This window comes from Mirounga angustirostris, unplaced genomic scaffold (genome assembly GCF_029215605.1).
Source record: "Mirounga angustirostris isolate CCGP_5_RB_7025 unplaced genomic scaffold, mMirAng1.0.hap1 SCAF_17, whole genome shotgun sequence".
NCBI lineage: Eukaryota > Metazoa > Chordata > Mammalia > Carnivora > Phocidae > Mirounga > Mirounga angustirostris.
Genome location: NW_026991725.1, coordinates 30,321,617 through 30,342,702, shown reverse-complemented (window position 1 = coordinate 30,342,702; position 21,086 = coordinate 30,321,617). Strand labels below are relative to the sequence as shown.

General features: G+C 50.1%; 1 protein-coding gene across 19 annotated transcripts in view; it reads right to left on the bottom strand.

The window, feature by feature from the left end:
- MAPT (microtubule associated protein tau) overlaps nucleotides 1-21,086 on the bottom strand; it is a 94,070-nt gene that overhangs the window by 36,070 nt on the left and 36,914 nt on the right. For 11 of the 19 annotated variants that reach the window (XM_045888711.2, XM_045888713.2, XM_045888712.2 and 8 more), the window contains exons 2-4: nucleotides 8,752-8,910; nucleotides 4,586-4,672; nucleotides 2,036-2,122 (exon numbers count right to left, since the gene is read on the bottom strand). In XM_045888711.2, coding sequence (XP_045744667.1) covers nucleotides 2,036-2,122; nucleotides 4,586-4,672; nucleotides 8,752-8,893 — 316 coding nt within the window. In that variant the 5' untranslated portion in view covers nucleotides 8,894-8,910. The remainder of the gene's footprint in view (nucleotides 1-2,035; nucleotides 2,123-4,585; nucleotides 4,673-8,751; nucleotides 8,911-21,086) is intronic. The other 8 variants (XM_054510762.2, XM_054510763.2, XM_054510764.2 and 5 more) reach the window with 1 other exon arrangement.

Here is a 21,086-nt window from a genome sequence, read left to right as displayed (position 1 = left end):
ACCAAGATACAGCAACTGTGACACGCCAAAGCAAGGACTAAACTAGGGTACACATTGTCCAAGACGATAGCTGGAAAAAAGTCCCCCAATTCTGAAACCTCCCTACCTCGTTGAGGATGTGGAGGGTGGAGAGGGGGGCTTGGAGTGTGGAGGACAGCTACGTGGCCACCTCTCATCTCAGTCCCATTGGAAGGGTTTCAAGGCACCACTCGGAGACACTCGGTGTGTGTCCCCTGTGGATAGCGACATGGCCGAGACTGCTGTCAGAATCCCACCTGGGAAAACCAGGAGAGATGGGCTGGCCCTGCTTTGGGGGCAGAGTGAAGGGGTGTGGCAGCAACCTATGTGGTCAGTCTACACACCCCAAGTTTGCTTGGGCAAAGAATGCCCATGTGTCTCCCACAGACCCGATACGGGCCCAGGGCAACAGTCGTGTGGAGACGTCTTGGACCACGGCCGGTAGGCCACCAACAGAAGCCAGCCAGCCTCAGCGCAAGTAAGCCTAGAGGGGGATCTTCAGATTTCAAGGGGCCGAGGAGAGTGAAGTGTCTGCTGGAAGCCAGTGCAGAGGGAGGGACCTGCGGGGGGATAACTGGGATCGAGGGGCTTGAAGAGCTCCAAACAGGTGCCCACGAGAGAAAGAGTCAACTTTAGACGCGGCAGAGCATTGTTTAGCTGTCTCACAGTGGTGCCAATCCAGGACGAATTTCCCTGCCTCCGGTCTCCCCTGCCTCCCCGGCTCCAGAGGGGAGGGCTATAACCCCGAATGAGCTTGGGCTACTGCAAGGAACTGGACATGCTACCCAGCACTCGAAGACTGCGTTTTGTGACTGAAGAGACTACAGTACTTTTGGTTACTTAGAAGTGATGACCAAGTCAAGAACAGGTACAGTTTTCCCCCTGGGAGGGGAAGGGCTCCCCCACTGAGTAAGCTGTATTGGGACGGGGGAGACGAAAATTGGGTTATCCAAGATCTCATCCCATGAGTCATTCCACAGCCTTCAAACGACCTTCACTGTCAGGATGAGGCCCCACCTCTCTCCATTTCAAAAGACCAACTCACAAAGCAGAAACTACTTTGATGAGTCGGTGTCGGTGGGGGGGTTGCTGCTGGACTTCTGCGTGGGTGTTCTCCACAAATGGAGCCCTGGAAAAAGGCTGCAGTTTCCCAAATGGCTGCCGTGAGCACCATCTTTAGGAAGGAATGAAGACTCCTGTCTGGGGATGTTTCCCCCACTCTCCATTGCTGGTGAAATCTTGTCCAGAACTCTTCTGCCTGTCTTGAGCACCCTCCAAATCACCACGCCAACAGCTGAATCTTTATGTAAGCCCAAAGAGGAGGACGAGAAGGGGATGAAAGCAAGCTCTCTGGGCTGAGCTCACCACTTCCTAAGGGCACGGGCAGCTCTGAGAGCCCCTGGTGGCCCTGAGGTCACCACTATTTCTGGTCGGTGCCCTGACTGAGCTACTCCCATCATCTGTGTTGACAGGGCAATCTGGTCATGCCTGTTCTATGCAAACATGTTTGAAGCAACGGTCCTAGAAATGGATGCTAGATCACATTGCTGAACTCCTTAGGGGTTGTCCCATTAAGACCCTCCAAAGGCGTGGGTTAGTCATCTGGACCTGCCACATGCCAGGGTACCCCACTAGGAGGTGACTCTGTCACTGGGCAGAGTCCCAGCAGGAGAGGGGACTGAGCTTGGGGGTGAAGAAGGCAGAATCTGCCACTGGCCTGCCTCAGAGGACCCGGCAGAGAGCTCTGAGCTGACATGCTAGCTGAGACGGGAGAAGAGAAGCTGGAAGGATTCCAGAAGGTCCTCTGTCCTCCGAGAGGCTGGCAGGCAGCCACAGAAGCAACAGGGCATCAAGGCACCAAACTCAGAACGACCAAAGATTCCCAGAACCCAGCATCCACCCACGTGGCTGCCTCGCTTGGGGAGAGCATCACCCCTATTCACACCCACTCCTCCATGTAGGGCAGCCGGGCACCCGGCAAGGGTCTCTTCCACCCCGCCATGGGAGTGACCCTCACCTGTGGCTCCTTCTGGGATCTCCGTGTGGGGCTGAGCGGCTGCCTGCTCTCCAGGGGCTCCCTCATCCACTAAGGGCGCTGTCACGTCTGAAAACCGAGAGTCGCCTTAGGGGGGCTAGAATGAGCCAGGCCAAGCCCCTCACCTTACTTCTAGTGTGGGAGCAGGCAGGGGCGGGGAGGCAGGAGGGGACTCAGCGGCATGCAAAAAGCAATACCACAAAGCAGGACCCAGAGCCGTGCTCTTGCCTGATGTCTCCGCAGGAAGCACATTCATATCCTGCTTGGTGGCATTGGCTCATGAGACGCCCAGGCCATCTGCTGGGGACAGCCCCCATGTCAACATTGCAGCAAAAGAGACTGCTGGGTGTGGGCCCAGGTGCTTTTAAAGAAGAAATGTTGAAAATCAGATCATCTCTGTGAGGCTTTGAGCAAGACCTTTGTTCTCTGGGCCTCAGTTTCCTCATCTGCGAAATGGGAGCAAGTGCTCTCCCAACTCCAAGCCCCCTGTCCCCTGAGCCCATGACTGATGGTTGGAAGCACAGACTCCCCTGGGCGGCAACGAACAGGCTGGTCCTGTCCAGAGTTGGGTGCTTGACAACAGGCCTACAGATGGTCCACCTTCAGAGCAGAGGCCAGAGGTAAAAACCCACCACCAGGAATGGCTGTCAGCCTCTCATCAGGGTTAACCCTTCCAAATCAGCAGTCCTCCCCGAGCACTGCCCTGGCACACTCCCAGGCTGTTCCAGGCAGACATAAGGAGTTGTCAGCTTTGAAAGCTTTCCAAGAGCCTGAGTCAGTTTAGTCAAATGGAACCCATTTTAATTATGGTCGTCTCGGGAGCAGGCTGAGCAGCCTGGCAAAGCCCACCCCCACCAGGGCCCCCTTCCTCATGGGGTGGGAGTGGAAGCTCTTGGGGCTCACACATGTACAGGATCCAGAGTGCAGCAAGACTTGGCTGGAAGATTCTTCCAGAATAATGTTGATGGGAGCACTGAAAACCTTGATTTGGGAGGCTGCCATGAAGTCTGGCGTTAGGCTCTGAGGATCTTCGCAGGGCGGTAGCAACTTGCAAAACTGTCCTAACAAGATCAGCGGGAAAGGTCTTGCATTACCAGCTCTAAGAAGAGCAAAGAGCACTAGGCCTGGGTATTCTCCTCACTAGGCTGAGCACCACGGGGGAAGGGCCACGCCCATTTTCTTCCCCACAGACGCATCCTTATGCCAAGCAACTGGCAGGCACTTGACAGTCGCTTTGTGAATTCATTCAAAAGTGGACACTTGGGGAGATGCTGGGCCAGGTTCTCATCCTGTGACCGCCTCCAAAGTCATGGGCAGGGCCAGGAGAAGTGCTGAGAAGCCTCCTGGGGGATGGATGGAAAGATGGAAGGGCAGATACCACAGACTGGTTACTCAAAAGCCATCCTCAATGCCCCTCTCCCTTGATTTCTCTGACTAGTAAGTCGGAAAGCAAAATGTTCCATGTTCCAGCCTCCCGCTTGCATCCAGGGCAGCCATGAGACTCAGCTCTGGCCAGTGAGACTTAAGTGGGAGTCAGCTAGCTGGGGCTTGTCGGAAAACTCTTGCTTTCCTAATAAAAAGGAAACACATTTGGTTTCAGGGCCCTTTTGGCCACTTTGCTTTGCTAATTTCTTCTTGCTCTGAAAGCAGATGTGATGCTTGGAAGTGCCACAGCCATCTTGCCACCATGAAGCAACAATCCAACTATTCAGGATGGCAGCAGATAAAGACAGAAGAGCGCTGATGACCCTGGGGACCTGCTGCCCTCCAGACGTCTTATTATGTGAGACACAGAAACCTCTTCATATCTATGCCCCAGCTAGTTGGGTTTTCCGTGATCTGAAATCAAATGCAGTCTCAACAGACATAGATGGGAAGAGCAGGTAGTCGAAATCGGGACCAAGGAGCTCTTCAGGAAATACATGAGGAGCTTTATAATAACCTAGACACCAAATGTCTAGAGAGGACAGGTTAGGAGATGTGCTGGAATGAACACCCTGGCCAAGGTCCAGAGGCCTAGACCAAGCCTAGAGCCCAAGAAATGAAGGATACTAAACCAGAGCAGTCCCAACATGTGAGCTTGGAGATGTGCACTGAGCCGGCCCCTTCCTCAGCCCAAAGGCTGCTCTGGGGCCTGGTGGCTCCTGAGAGAAGAGCAAGGTGGGTGGGGGCTTCTGAAGGAGTATGGGGAGGATGATCAACATGGAGCAGGGGCTTTGTGGAGCCATGCTCAGGCCCCGCTTTGCCACAGATCCTGGCCTCTGCAAATGCGGCCGCCTCAAAGCCCACACACGACGAAGGTGCCCAAACCTGGCCCTGGCGAGCAAGGCATCAAAGCAGGGCTTGGCTCCCGTCACATTCCGGGGCCTGAGCCCGTCCTGCAACGCCCCGAACAAGCATGTCTCTCAGCCAGAGGGAGAGGCGGCAGCCACCGCAGCCAGGAAGGGGGGCACGCAGGGCTGAAAGCATGGCTAAGCGCAGGCTGGAGGCGTGGAGCGGCTGTCTGAATGAAGCAATGACAGGAGGGCCCACCTTCGGCGGTCGGCGTGCTCTTAGCATCAGAGGTTTCAGAGCCCGGTTCCTCAGATCCATCATCAGCGGGGGTCTGCAGGGGAGATTCTGGAACATACACAATGAGCCCCTCAGAACGGCGGCCTCGCCCCACCCCTCCTTTTGGCTTCAGGAGGAAATGGGGAGCAGCGTCTTTCAGACCTGAAAATCCCCCAGCTGTGGAACCCAGATGGATGGGACGTGGCCACATGATAAATTCGCCAAGGGGACCAATCCCACCCCCACCCCAACACAACTGCATCCCCACACCAGGGTCATCAGGCAAAGATGCTCGTTCCTGGGTGAGAAGAGAAATTGCTTTTTAATCAGCTGGTAGTTTCAAAGGAGGCAAGGGCTCTTACACTGACAAAAGGGAGGCTGATACTACAAAGCCAAGCTGTAAATAAACCCGATGCTGTGTCTTTCCTGACGGAGAGGTTCATGGAAGATCACTACCACTCGTCGATGACAAGTAGACGCCTGGAAAAACACTCAGATCCAACTCCTTCCTCTGAAAAGGAAGGAGCTCAGGGCAGACACCGTGACTTGTAACTGGACTTCTGGCTGTGTGTCTGGATTTGACTCAGCTCCTTGCATAGAAAGATCTCCAAGTACTGACCGACGGAACTGGAGTCACACCAGTTCTGTAACACCTGAAATGTATGCCACGGTTGTCCACAAGACAACTGTCCTTTCAGAATCCGGAGCCAAGGAGGCTCTGGTGGGCTCCAGGAAAGCCACTCCACCCGGGGTGGGGGCAGCCTTGGAGACATTTTCAGGGCAGGGTCTGGGGGTGGGGGTGGGTTTGTGCACGAAGAAGAACCCCAAAATGAGAAAAGGCAAGTGGTGTTCAACTGCACTGGGAGATCAGACACCATTGCTAAAATGCTGGCACTGGGTACCCGGCCCTGGGGGCGACCATCTGGCCAGAAGAAGGGCCCATTCTAAACCAGTTTTCAGCACACACACAGCAGCCTGAGCCCGGGGCTTGCAAAAACCTGCCAACTGCCTTAAGAAGGCTTTGGACAAATGGTGAGGAAGCATCTGCAGACTGTCTGCTGGGTCTTGCCATTACTAATCAGTCTTGACTGTCCGAGTACAGAAGCATAAGGCACGAGGTGCCCCAAGCACGCTTGTCCCGGAATAGCCCCTCCCCTGCTCTGTCCCGAGCCTGCCATCCTCACCATTTCCATTAGCCTTGTTAAATTTCTTGGAGGGAGGGAAAGAAGGAGGAAGAAGCCTCTTCTGAATGTCTTATCTGGAAGGTCTAAGAAGTTATCCCACTAACACCTTTTAGTTCCTTAGGGTGCATTATTCTGTCAGTTAACCCCCTGTCCCCTCTCCCACCTGGCAGCTCTTGGCTGTATCGAATCCTTGTCCAACTGGGAGCCTCCATGTAAATACTCTTCGTTCTAGTATTTTATACGTGGTTTCTTGTCATTATTCAAGATAGTCAGTCACTTATCTAAAACGTTGCTAGTAAAGTGACACCTTCTTGCCAAGTCATACTGCTCACTCCCCGTATAAAAATAACTCATTTTAAATCCTTAGAAGCAAGAATAAATTTGATGAGAACTATGGAATCTCTTAAGTATCATTTGCTTTCTTAGGAAGTATATGCTTTGGGTAAACAAACTATATACAAACGTTTTCCTTTCATAACAGTGACAAAAAGTTAGCAACTTAAATTTTGCATATATATATGATACCTATATCATATATATATATATATATGTTTTAGCATAAATCTCCTGATCATGTTTTATGAAGAATTGCGTGGTTTTAGGAAGCATATGTGAGACAATTGTGAAACACAAAAGAACTTGGTAAGCTTGTTCTAACCTTACAAATTGAATTTTATTTCTCCTCCAAAAAGTAGGAATGGTAAAAACCACCTTTTCTCCTAGACTTTTTTTTTAATGAAATTTTTATTTGAGAGCAGTTTTAGATTTACAGAAAAATTGCAAAGATACTCCAGAGAATATACCCCACATCCAGCTTCCCCAATTATTAACATCCTACATTGTTACAGGACATTCTTTGCAACATTGTATATATTTTAAATTTAATTTTTAAACCAGCCTACTCTAAATAGAGCATCACTGGCACAATTCACACGGGGCAGAATTCAGTACATGGTGATTCTAAGTTGGATTCCACCCACGAGGGGTTCCCAGGGCACCTGGCTGAGGGACAAGGGACAAAACGGATGACAAGGAGCTGAGCAGCCCTTCTGATAGGGCAGCACCACCTAGCAGCCTGTGACTCAGAGAGGGAATTCCCCTTGTCATCTGTCAACCAGGGAAAGTGACACCTGCCCTTAGCACTTACTGTGAACACTGCCTGAGACATTGATGGCGAAGGCGTTTGCAATCCTAGAGTTCTACAAAAATGCCTGAATTACCATTTTAAGGAAGTTCCCTTATAAGCAGGGTGGCCACAGACTTTATTACCCAAATCGGGACACTTGAGTTTGGAAGCAGCGATGGCCATCATGACATAGAACTGACTTGCGCGGGGATGTGTGGGCTCAGGTCCTCAGAGGAAGGAGCTCTTAGGGCCCCAGTCAGGGAGTCAGGGAGTCAGGGAACGAGGCAAACTCTGGCTCCCATCCCAAGCTGCCTCAGCCAGTGAGGGCTGTGGGGAGAAAGCTGGGGTGCCACTAACCTTTGGAATCGAGTCCTGGGGGCCACCACCCCTCTCATTCTACACGCCTGGGGTCAGGGTGGAGACAGAAAAGGGGAAGGGGCTGTAGAGGGAGGGGGTGGGGGGGAGAGAGCAGGAGAAAGAAAAACAAGGTGGGAAGAGAAAGAGGGAAGGAGGAAAAGGAGAACGTGGGAGAGGAGGAGACAGTGGGGGACAAAGGGAGTAAGAGAGCGAGCAGGACTGAAAGGAGAAAGCAGATTTCTTCACTGCCCTCCCTGGGAGCCGCACCTTAACAGCTCTGGCTGGAGCCGGGCTATGGTTGGAGAGAGGTCAGAACGCACATTTTTTTGCCCCCATTTGGAGTTTGACATTAGGAGGGCAGGTCTGCCTCCCTGGGACACTTGGCTGGCATGGATATTTCCCCACCCTCCCCTCCCCCAGCACCTGGGAGGCCCTGAGAAGGCCACAGTGCAGCCTCTGAGCTCCCCAGGATAGCGTACCCACTCTTCCTTCACCTCCTCCAGCTGGGAGCCCACTTGTCTGATCCCCGGGTTCCTATGACTCCTACATTCTCTGCTTAAACAGAGAGACAGAAGTCACCTTTGGAACCAGGCCCCCGAGAAGTCCTGCAAGTAGGGATTATTGCTCCTCACGCTTCCCCAACCCAGGGGACCTGCTGGAGACCCCACCTCCTGCAGGGAAACTTCCCGGACAGATGAACCCTCTGCCACTTCCGGCCACTACTCCATACCCCAGGCTGCAAAGTGTTTTTATTATTTTTAGCATTAACAGAGAACAAGAGCAGGCTGTTTGCTATTTTGTCTCCTTAGAAATTGGTCTGGAGGGCAGGGACGGAATCCTTACACTAGGGCCGCTTGGAGCTGCAGGCAAGGACGCAGAGGACGGCGTCCGAGGCAGGAGAGGGGGCATAGTGTTCTCCAGGGGCCTCCCCAGACTCCGTGGTCAGTGAAATGAAACACATGTGTTTGGTAGGGGAGAGGAGGAGGCCAAGACGATTTGGCCCAAAGACTGTATTATAGACTGTTTAGAGGTTTCGAGGATGCAGTTTGTTAGTGTAGGTACAGCAGGAATCCCAGAGCTGACCGACTCTTGCTGAAACAGGGCCCAGGCAGGCTCGTAAGGAGGACACACAAATAACACCCAAAGCTGAGGATTCTGCATGCTAATGCATGCGGCTGGTTTAAAGATTAATCGATGTGGCTGAAGACTCAAGTGAGCACCCTGCATTCATCAGACTGACAAACCCCCTGCAGTCCTTGTCATGCTGTTGTCCACACGTGTCAAACTCTCCTTTGGAAAGGTATTCTCAAAGAGCCTCACATTTTGAGTTCTCTTGGCCCTTCCAAATTAAGAGGCTTCACTCTGTTGACAATCCAACAGAAGTATTTAAAATTCCTTTTAAAATGCGCACCCCTCCGGCCAGCCCTTCCCGGAGCAAGCGCCTGAGCGTGCTGTGTGTGCGTGCATGGCCATGCACTCACCTTTCAGGCCATGGTCCACGTCCCCTTCGTGGTCTTGCAGTAGGGTGTAGCCCCCCTGAGAGGGGAGATCCTTCCTCTCCCCCATCCCGTACGCCCCAGCATGATCTTCCATCATGGTGAACTCCTGGCGGGGCTCAGCCATCCTGGGTCAAGGCCCACCTGGGGAAGGGAGATGGGGAGGATGAGCGGGGCATGCTGAGCGGAGGGACCTACACGCTTGGGGGGTGGGGTCGGGGAAGGGAGAGAAGTGCCACCTCCCCAGGGGGTCGTAGAAGACAACTCTCCGCCTCCCCATCCCCTCCCCATGGGATGCCCAACCTCATCCCATGTGCCCTGTTTCCCTGTATGGGCACTTTTTTTTTTTTTTAAGATTTTATTCATTTGACAGAGAGAGACACAGCGAGAGAGGGAACACAAGCAGGGGGAGTGGGAGAGGGAGAAGCAGGCTTCCCAGGCTTCCTGCCAAGCAGGGAGCTCAATGCGGGGCTCGATCCCAGGACCCTGGGATCATGACCTGAGCCACCCAGGCGCCCCCCTGTATGGGCACTTTTAATTCACCTGTATCACATCCAGTCCTACTCAAAACCACCAGGTGGGCAGGTCCAGCGGGCCTGACTTGTTAAGCCCAGCACTCCTTCCACTTCATTAAAATATAAATGCTGCTGACTAGTAGCTTGATTTTAAAAATTTTTTAATGGAAAGCGTAAGACCAAACAGGAGAGGGAAGACATCAGCAGGTAAGGAAAATGAAGCAGTGGCTTTTATTTCTAACCCTTTAAAAATCTCAGCTCTGTCTTGATTTATTTTACATGTATTCGATTGATTTATTACATAGTTACATAAGTATACATAATAAATACACACATGTAAATGTAAGTATATGTAAGTAAATATATATAATAAACACAAGCTGACTTATTTTACATGTATTTATTTATATCTTTATAGTGTTTTGTTATTTATATCTTTATAGTGTTTTGTTACTTTTTGCCCCAGATTTATGTCAGTTTTTCATTTAATTAATATTTTAACTTGAGATAATTTTAGACTTACAGACTTACAGATAATTTTAGACTTAGTAAAAGTAGCCCAGAGGATCATTTTATTATTTCTAACCTTTTGAAGTCCCTTTCAAATATATTTGCCTATGTTATCCTTCTACCTTTCTGACTTTTTACATTGTGTTTGTTTTCTTTTAATCTTTCCTTCTTATAATTGTAACTTTTATAATTTATCATAATTTTAATCTAAATTTAGTCTTTATTTTCATTTTTAAAATGTGTGCTGCCATTTCCCCTTCTTTAATTGCCTTCATTTATGTTCTTTCTTTTATTCTAATTGGATGTAAACATTACTTAAAAATAAAATCTTAAAAAAAAAAAAAAAGAATGAGCTCAGCAGGACCTCTGCTGTGTGGGTAGCCTGGCCCCACTTAGGTATTCACCGCCTATAGAGAAGGGGCCTCTTTTCATTCTGACCGAGGACCCTGTGCCTCAGGGAGCTCTTGGCAAAGGCATTGAAGATTGAGGTTCTTAAAATCTTTGACATCTCCCCAACGATGAGCAGGATTTTATTTTGGGCAGATCAGAGTGCCCATTCATCCTTCAAGACTTAGGACTTGGTGGTGATATTCTCTAACCTTAGATATGCTAATGGTCTGTTGCCCTTAGAAAGTCCCAAAACATCAGAACCCCTCTTCTAAGAGGGACCAGTTATCTGAGAAAACTATTGCTCCCCACCCAGCTCTAGGAAGTAGCATCTTCCTCACTGGTGGAGCCTCTCAGGGCGTCCCTGATCACCACCCAATGGTTTGTCCCCGAGACTGGTCCATGAGTCACTTCATCTGGCTGAGTCATCAGATGCCCCACCCTGGAGCGGTGGGATCACCCCAGAAGCTCAAGGCCTCCCAAGCTGGCTGGAGACACTACACCTGACCCAGATGAGCCAGGCTAGCCAACTCAGGTTACCCCGTGCAAGCTGCAGCTCAAGATTCAGTGAATGCTAAGTTTAATGAGCTCTGTGGTTTTGTCCTTTAGATTTGATCAATTCCTTTCAATGAATGACCAAGTTTCCCCTCCTGGAACATGGTAGATAGAGGTGTACAAGTAAAAATCTCATTTACTGGTTTCCTCTTTTATAAAATGCCCGTTTATATCCTTTGCACCTCTGTTCAGATCTCAGCACTCATTGTTATGACTTGAGTGGGCTCTTCATACATCAATAACATCAACCCTTTATCACATTTGTGGCAGATAGTTTCTCCAGTCAGTCACCTTTATTTTGGTTCCTGATGGCTTCTTACCAGCAAGGCTTTTTTTTTTTTTTTTTAAGATTTATTTATTTATTTGAGGGGAAAAGGGCAAAAGGAGAGGGAGAGAGAATCCTCAAGCCGACTTCTCACTGAGTGTAGAGCCTGACTCGGGGCTCGATCCCAGGACCCTGAGATCATGACCTGAGTCGAAACCAAGAGTCAGCTGCTGAACTGACTGAGCCGCCCATCGCCCCTGGCCAGCAAGTTTTAATAGTTATATAGTCACATCTATTTTCCTTTGTGATTTATTCTATTGCTACGGCACACAAAGATCATCGATTTTTTCTTTTTTTTAAGGCTTTTATTTTTTTACTTTTTAAAGATTTTATTTACTCATTTGAGAGAGAGAGAACACACGAGGGGGAATGGCAGAGGGAGAAGCAGAAGCAGGCTTCCCGCTGAACAGGGAGCCTGATGTGGGACTCAATCCCAGGACCCTGGGATCATGACCTGAGCCGAAGGCAGATGCTTAACCAACTGAGCCACCCAGGCGCCCCTCATCAATAGCTTCTGCTACGTTTTCAGTGATCTAATTCTTTACATTTGACTTATTAATTCATCTGGAATTTATTTAGGTGTATGACATGAGGTGAGAATCTAAACATTTCCTCCCAAATATAATAGTTAAACCAACGGCCCAGCCCTAGTCATAGAATCTGTCCTCTCGCCCAAGCAAATGAACCAGCTACTCTGCCCCACTTATCTGCCTGTATTGGTGTTAAAGTTGCCCCCCACCCACACCCCCGAGTGAAACTTTGGATCTCAAGTCTTATTCTTTAGGTGGCCATGGACACTCTCATTTTCTTTTTCAAAACTGTTTGACCTTCTGGGGCGCCTGGGTGGCTCAGTTGGTTAAGCGTCTGCTTTCGGCTCAGGTCATGATCCCAGGGTCCTGGGATAGAGTCCCGCATCGGACTCCCTGCTCGGTGGGGAGCCTGCTTCTCCCTCTCCCTCTGCTGCTCCCCCTGCTTGTGCACTCTCTCAGATAAATAAATAAAATCTTAAAAAAACCCAAAAAACTGTTTGACCTTCTTGCATGTTTTCTCTTGCAGATGTCCTTTAGAATATTTTTTCTCAAATTCTCAAAATTCCATTGGGATTTTGGCTGGAATTGTGTCATGTGCCAAGATGATAAAAATTGCTCTCTTCAGAATATTTAGTGTTCCTATTGGAGGAGCATAGTGTGTCTTCCCATTCATTCTGGTTCCCAAATCTCTCTGCGTGGAGGTGGGGAACGTAGGCCTGCACTTCCCTGGTGGGGAGGTCACTCTTGATGTCTTGCCATCTTCTGTGCTGACTTTGTGAGTGGGACCCTCACCCTCATCGTGCTGATGATTTATGAAGGGATCTGGGTTTCTGCAGTGGAGGTGATCAGGCTGCAGTTCCAATGCCGAGACTGGCCCAGAAGTGACAGGTTCCCCTTGAGGTCTCCGGGGAATAAACACAGGAAATATTTTCTAGGCCTCTCTCTATCAGACAGATGTGATCCCTTAGCAGAAAATCTCTCACTCAATGAGCTTGTGAAAAGAAGTTGGCAGAGTTCAGGAGGGTTTTGCAGAAGAATGCAGGGGTGGGAGGGGGCATTCTCCTCTTTTCTCTACTCCTGAGGTCGGTTTGCCCTCAATCCAGTGGTTGGTTGCTCCTATTTTAAAATCACTGGTTTTCGAGAAAGCAGTTCTTCCAAAGGAGCCCGGGAGGTGTGAGACGCTGGGGCCCCGCAGGCACTATATGGTTTGCCACATTCTGCTCATGGTTAAGTCATGAAGTCCCAAAGCCCACCCTCCACTTATGCCCTGAAAAGGGGGGGCTCCCCGATTAAAGTTCTCTTCTTCCGACAAATGGTACAGCCACACATCCCAGCCCTAAGACTCTCAGCCAAAGACAGCAGACTGGAAAACACAAAAATAAGCACAGCCCTGAGGTGGGTACACAGCCCAGACTAGACTTGGTCACCACCCCATGGATCCCTGTAATCTAAGAGGGACGCACAGACGGGAAAATAAACACACAGGGAGTTGTTTTCCGAAGGCTACCCTCTGCTTTCTTATTCTTCTAAATCAACCAATTTCTCCTCTCTCTCTCTCTCATTTCCTACCTCCTATTTTCCCAGGCAGTGACTTAAAGGCAGTGGGGGGTAGGAGGTAAGCAAGAAATTTTAGGAGAGGCATAAAAGTTGAGTTAAATTTGTAAACTAAAAAGGGTCATTTTTTAGGCACCCTTGGGGAAAGTTCCTAACTAGAGAAGACAAGAGCCAGAGCGTCCTGGGGTCTGTCCCTGTCATTCTGGAGCTGAGCCAGCTTTGGCCTGCGAGGGAAGGCGCCTTGTCCTGTGAGAGGTCACATTCCCAGCCCCATGCCACCTTGCTGATGGACAGAGTCAGAGTGGGGCAGAGAAGGGGTCAAGTGTCCACAGGGTGAGAGGGACAGACAGACAAAGAAGACATACAGGTGAAGACAGGATAAGGGAAAGGCAAGGGGGTGAAGGCACAGGGAGGGATGAATCCCTGAATCAAATCATGACTGCTGCTACCCAGTCTTTTATTATTATTATTATTATTATTATTATTATTATTATTATTATTGAGGAAAAAGTCACACAACGGAAGATTAACCATTTTAAAGTGAACAATTCAGTGGCATTTAGTACATTCACAATGTGGGCAACTACCACCTCTAACTAGCTCCAAAACATTTTCATCACCCCAAAAAGAAACCCTGTGCCCATGAAACGGTTTCTCCTCATCCCCCCTACCCTACTCCCTGCCGGCCACCCGTCTACTTTCTGTCTCCATGGATTACGTATTTCAGGTAACTGAAATCATTGACTATGCGGCCTTTTTTGTGACTGGTTTCTCTCACTTAGCATAATGCTGTCAGGACTCAGGGCTTCATTTCTTAGTAAGATTCCACTGTATGGACACACCGCATTTTATTTATCCATTTACCCCTTGATGGACACTCATGGTCTTTTAATAAATGACAAGTTTGGAAACAAGGTAAAATAGAATTTTTTATTGTGACTTTTATCTGATAATGGTGAAACTGGGGTGGAGGGAGAAGAAAGGTGTGGGCGGGAAGGGGGGGTGACGGAAGAAGGAGACCGGCAGGGGGCCCCAGACAACCTTCAACTTCCTCTTCACTTTGCCAAGGCTGGGCCCCCATGGGGCACAGGGATGTGTAGGTGTTGTGTAAGTGAGGCCATACCCCAGCTCCTTTCTGCTCGCAAAGAATGAGAACTTCCGAGGCTGCAAGGAGCCAATTTTCTGCCTGGCAGAGATCACGTCTTCTGTGGAGCTTACCTGAAGAGGCACCTCTGTTTTCTGATCATCCCAGGCTGCCCTCGGAAGTGTCCAGAGGTGGATGAGGGAACCCCAGGCACCTAGTCCAGCTGAGAAGTGACTTCTGGAAGGTCACCAGGGGACTCTGCTCACTATTTGGAGTGCATTTACCATTTTCCTTGACCCTTCCCCATGACAGAACATCTAGGTTCACTACAAACCCATGAGGTTGGCAGGACACAAATCCCAGACAGGTAAAGGCCCCCAAAGGCTAAATGACTTGCCGAGGACCATGGAGGCAGTCTGGAACCTGACTCAGATTCAGATAGGGCTCCCTTGGCCCTGCTGTCCTCTGGGACACAGATTCCTGGCAGTTCGGTTGCCTCTGTGTGCTCCCCATCCAGGCCTTTCCTCCTGCACGGTTCTCCAGGGGGTCTGTAGGTTTATTCTGACCTAGGGTGGTCTTTACCTGGTGTAGATGAAGATCAAATGGCCTTCCCGCACCTACTGCCTGTTTCTTGTTCTTCCTAATTGTCTTACCCACAGCATTGCAGTTTGGTAATGAGTAATTCAGGTTCTAGAAAGCTCCTTGGGTAAGCCAGGGCAACACTGCCAACCCTTTTGGCAGCTTTGGAATATTAATAGCATCTGCTTATGTGAGCCCTGTCTATAGCCAATCACAGGGACTTGAGAGAGAGAGAGAGAGAGTGAGAGAGTCTCTCTGTAATACAACAACCTCATGAGAGGAATCATTGTCCCTGCTTTCTGGATGAGGAAACAGGCTCGGAGAGGTTCCATAACCTGTTGAGGGTCGCACAGCTAGGAAGGGGCAGAGCAGGGTCTGAACTCGGATCTTTTGATGTTCAGACCCATCTCTAGGCTACTACGTCCCAACAGACTGTTTAAAAAGCACAGCCCTTTTCTCCCGTCCAGCACTGGTCGACATGACGGGCTGTCTGGGCTGGAGGGAGAGCCGAGGGCAGCCGGCGCCCTGCGCGCACCGCGCTCGGAGCCCCACGGACGGAGTTTCGCGTGTCTGAACCGCACGTCCCTCCGCGAACACCGCGAAGGCGGGGCTGGTCCGGGCCGAGGGGCAGCCTCGCTAGGGGGCAGCAGACGCGCAGCCGGCGGCGGCGGGCTTCTGCCCCAGCAGCGACCGCAGGCGCGGGGGTGCCCGCCGTGACTCAGCGCAAAGCCGAATCGCCGTCCCGTGGCTCCGTCCAGAAAGAGGACGTTCGCCCTCGGAACCCCTCCGCTGAAAAATCCCGCACTGCAAATAGAGAGTAGTGCCGATGCCAGCTTCGCCAATCTGCCGAAAACACTGAATTGCACCCTTTAAAGGGTGAATTTATAGTACAGGACGTATCTTAATAAAGCTGTTATTAAAAAAACAAACACCCTAAATGGACCTCTCTCAGAAAGCTGAAGATCCAGTAGAGATAAATCTAGAATCCAAAAATAACCTTACAATGAACTTTGTTCCCTAAAGTTATTTTTGGCTTCTGCATCCCATTTTTCCTTTGCTCTGGTCCCTTTTTTGCACCATCCGGAATGTGTCAGTGCACTCGGGTGGAAAACAGAATTCCTCCTAATGACAGGAGCCATGTTTCAAGTGTCTCCAGGTATTGACTCCCATTTAACTCATACACCTGACTCCATTATTACGCCTCCTTCTACAGAGGGGAAACTGAGGCACGGGAAGGTTGAATAAGTTGCCTCAGGTCTCACAGTAGGCATGTCATGGAGTCGGGGTTCAAAGCCCAGGCAGCCTGGCACCAGAATCTGACCTAAAATGTTAAGCACACTGATAATCGTGATCAAATCAAGCAGTGATGGAGATGCCCACTTTAGTTCACCTTGCTCAGCTGAACTAAAGCTTTTTACCTCGAAAATGTCCTCGTCATATTTACACTCTATTCTTTAATGCTTACGGTCCAACTGTTTTACTTTAAGATACAGAGATTAGTGAAAGGGCACGAATATAGGTCTCCTGGGCTGAGGCGGAGTCGGGGCCCCAGGTCATTAGGAAGTCCCTCTACTCAGGAAGCTGGGAGCCAACTGTACCCAGAGGAAGAGAAAGAGCCTCAAGGGTTTAAATCAACACCCCCTTGAGGCTGACTCCTGGCAACTCCGATGCTTCAGACACCCTTCACTAACAGCTGGTCCCAACTGTGAGTGTCTGAGGAGCTGCCTCTCTGTCTGTGCTGCCCCCCTTCTCCCCTGCCCCCCACAGGTGGTACCCAGCATGGAGACAGGCACAGGGACGTCCTCAGGAAGACGTGCATGAGGGAAGGCTCGTGGCATGGCAAACCTCAGAGGAGCTCTAGCGTGTGAGATCATGGCCACATCATATCAGAGTGTACCACAGAATGTTCTAGAACCAAATCTGAACAATAATGACAAATACCCAGATTTTAAGCATAACTGCCAAATTAAGAGGAGAGAAGATAAAGGAGCCCACAGAGAGGGAAGACTTATGTTGGTGAGAAGAAAATGGAATAATCCTGGGCCTCCATCCAAAGAGAACAATCAACGGTTGTATGAAAGCATGAATGGAGGGCGCTTTTCGGGGGGAGGTGGTGCTGTTCTGTACACACAATGTGTCATGGCTGATGTCAGCTGGCTAATGTCCACCATCGTAAGAAAATTCAGATTGTGTCTGAGAGGACAATTCTAGTTCTAAGCCTCAGATTTCTGTTTTAATTTTTTTTTTTTTTTTCACTAAAGGCTTCTCTCCTCCTTTGTAGTCACTGGCATAGAGAAATAGTTCTGTAACATCTGGCAGGGTGACAGATCAGGCTTGGGTGGGCTTTGTGTTCGGAACTGTGGTCGCTTTCCCTCCAACCCCCTTTCTGATATGTTTTCCATCAGTCAGGTTTCAATGGGGACGGCGCTGCTGTGTGACATCTTGATGGGTGGTAGAGACAGGCTGCTGAGCCTCTGTCCTATTCAGGAACCACCAATGTCCCTGGCCACCACTTTAATTCTACCTGAGATGGAACCCCTGAACTCAGAGCACCAAATGGATAAAGAGGAGTCTCTTCTGATATCAAAGCCAAGAAAACAAGAGCAAAAAATTGCTTTTCTTGGGCAAACCACTCTTAATTCTTAAGAGAGAGAGAAACAGAGAGAGAAAATGTATTGTTTTATAAAAGTGATTCATAGGGGCGCCTGGGTGGCTTAGTCAGTTGAGCATCTGACTCCTGATTTTGGCTCAGGTCATGATCCCAGGGTCCTCGGATTGAGCCCCGAGATGGGCCCTGCACGCAGCGAGGAGTCTGCTTGAAGATTCTCTCCCTCTCCCTCTGCCCCCTCCCCGCCCCGCACATGCACAAACTCTCTCTTTCTCCAAAATAAATAAATCTCTTTTAAAAAGTGATTCATAGTCATTATTTAAAAGTCAAATACAAAAATGTGAAGGAGCAAAGCAAAATAACATGATACCTCTCCTGGGCACACATAGAATTTTCTCTAAATAAGACCATATTCTGTACCCTATTTTATTCACTTAATCATATGGTATATTAACAAGCTTTATCTTATTTTTGGTTGATCTTTAGTGGATATAATTTGTAGTGCTGCTGCTGTGTCTCTGTCTTCCAGCTCTAACAGGCAGCATAGGGTCCACAAACCAACACAAGATTACACTTAACAAGTGCTGGGGGGAGGGGAGCTTTTAGGGCCTCCCCCCACCTTTTTTAGCCATCCATAATCTTCCCCTTATAAGAATAGATATATCTAGAGCCAGGCACTCTTTACACATTTTATCTCATTTCATCCTCGTAACAAGCTATGTGAAGTAGGAAATATTATTTTATCTCCATTTTTAAAAAGATTTATTTATTTATTTGAGAGGAAGAGAGAGAGCAAGCAGGGGGAGGGGCAGAGGGAGAATCTCAAGTGCGGAGCCCAACATGGGGCTCGATCCCAGGATCCTGAGATCATGACCAGAGCTGAAATCAAGAGTCAGACGCTTAACCAATTGAGCCACCCAGGCACCCCTCTTATCTCCATTTTTGCACTGAGGCTCAGTTGCCCAGGGTGGGGCAGGGGATGCGTGTGGCTGAGTCTGCAATCTTAGCCTTCACTGGGTGGGTTTGACACTGGGTGGAGACCTCCATCAAGGAATCATGAAGCTCCACTCCAAAGCCCTAATGCACGTCATCGCAGCTCCATTTTGCAGTTGGGGAAACCGAGACACAGAGAGGCTGGGGGACCTCCAGGGGACCTAGAAGTAGTGGCAGAGCTGGGGACAGAGTCTGGTGTGTGGTGATTTGCTGGAAAGCTCAGCTAAGGAATGGGAAGTCGCCTAGAGTGTGCACGGGAACTGAATGTGGGCAGGGCTGAGCGGGGTCTTGGACAGGAAGACAGAGACAGAGCCATAGCTGATGAATGGGCCTCCTCCATCAGGCTCTTGCCTCAGCAACGCCTTGGGAGCTGGGAAGCCTCTCAGAGGCACCCTGGGCTACTTGCCAAAGAGCATTATGGGTTCTGAGAAGCACCTGCTCCTCCATTAGCCCTTCCTGGGACTGATGGATGGCACTCAGGTATCCCTTTCTCAAGGGATTGAGAACACTGCCAGGCCTCACCCTCACAGCAGGGTCTGGGGAGGCACCCTCCATCCTGCCCCCTCCATCCTAGGCCCAGAGGTGAGCCTGGAGGATCCCTTGCTTCACTTTCCTCACCCCTCCACCTCTGGGACTCTCCTGTGAAGCAGGGTCTCCAGATCTGGAGAGGCTATCTTTGTGTCTACCCCCACAGGTGCACCAAGAGGCTGCTCAACCACAACTCCTTTGCTTTTTTTTTTTTTTTAAGATTTTATTTATTTGTTTGAGAGAGAGAGAGTGGGAGAGAGAGAGCATGAATGGAGGGAGAGGGAGAGGGAGAAGCAGACTCCCCGCTGAGCATGGAGCTTGACACAGGGCCCAACACGGGGCTCGATCCCAGGACCCCGGGATCATGACCTGAGCCGAACGCAGCAGCTTAACTACTGAGCCACCCAGGCGCCCCCACCCCAACTCCTTTGTGACATGCATCAAGTCCAGCCTTGTCAGTTGAATGAACGCCTGGACTCTCGGCTTCTGAGGGGCAGGCATCAGCTCCACACCTTCCTGAAGGACCCTTGTTCTCGGCTCAGCTCTCTCCATGGATTTGGGTGGAAAAGACACCTGGTGTGAGTTAAAAGCCCTGGGTTCGAGGCTCAGTGGGACCACTAGCTGCTCTATACTGGGCCTGTCACTTGCCCTCTCTGTACCACGGATTCTTCATTTGTAACAGGGCCATGAGGACATGTGTCTCACAGGGTGACTGTGGGGGTCACTGAAAACATGCACGTGAGAGAGAGCACTTTAGTGAACTGCCATGTTCTAGACTGATGTAAGGGACTGTTGTCAACACAGGGGAGATATGAGCAAGGAGAAGGTATCTGAAGGTGGGGAAGAGGAGGCTTACCACGAAGGGATAAGATAAGGGGCCAATCTGAGGGCCTTGGTCTGTGCCTCTACTCCAAAGGAGGGGGAGTAATGGCACAAAGATGTGAGAGGCAGCGTTGAGTCAGCCCAGGGAGAAGAGGGGAAATGAGGGGGTCCTTCTGGGGAGGTCTCAGAAGTGGTGGAGAGAAGGTAAATGCCAAAAGCAGAACTAAGGAGTCTGAGCTCCACATTCCTCCCAGTGCAGGCATGGAGAGGATGTGGCAGGTGACTGGGGAGGGATGAACCATGGCCCCAAAGTCTCAGCTTGCTGGGAGCAGCCCTGGAGCCGCGAGGGAGGCCGGAGTTGGCGAAGCCACAGGAATGACCAGAAATGGGCTCCTTTTGCCATAACATTTCATTAGATGGGAACAATGGGGAAGACACAGAGGGAAGAGGAGAATGAAGAAGGAAAGCGGTCGTGTTTAAGATGTTTTCATTTCTATTTTTTGAATCTGAGGACATCTCTGGAAGACGCAGGGGAGAGGAGAGTGGCGGGAGCCTGTCGCTAATTAGCAGCTGTCCCTCAGTAATGAGCGGCCTGAACACAGCATTGTCTCAGAAGGACGGAAAATAAACAGTGTCCTTCCAACACACGTAAGAAATGCCACAGCAGCCCAGGGAAACCATCCCTGAATTCCTCCTTTGATAAAGGTGCCCCGACACGGCATCAGGGCCCCTGTTAACGACAGTACAGCACAGTGGGCATCAGGCCAGGCTGCCACTTAGTAGCTGGGTGACCTTGGGTGAGTCACACAACCTCTCAGAGCCTCCACTGCTTTGCCCGTCAAATGTGGAGCTTAAATGAGTTAATATACGTCAGGTGCTTAGAACCGTCACTGGCTCCCAGAAAACGCTCTATAGGTGCCACCTGTGGTTATTATCATGATAACCGTATCACCCATTCATTTGGCCAAACCTTCCTGCGTCCTGTTTGTATTTTTCAGACCAAACAGCTTCTCAGGGCACAGAGCCCCACCCCACTTTGGATCTAATGACACGTGGTGCCCCCTTGGCCCTCCCAGTGCAGCCTCCAGCCAGGCAGGGCAGATGGTGTACCCAGTGAGATCATCCCCTGGTCCCGTGACGCCTGGAGACAGGGCCAAAATCGTGTCCTGGGGCACCCTGCGTGAAGCTGACTCCTTTGTAAGAGGGATGGGGGAGAAAGGAGCACACTGGCATGGAGAGAGGGCCATCCTGCATCTACTAAGTGAAAAAAGCAGCTTTAGAAACGTGGCTGTACAGAATTTTTGTAAATGAAAAAATAACATATATATGA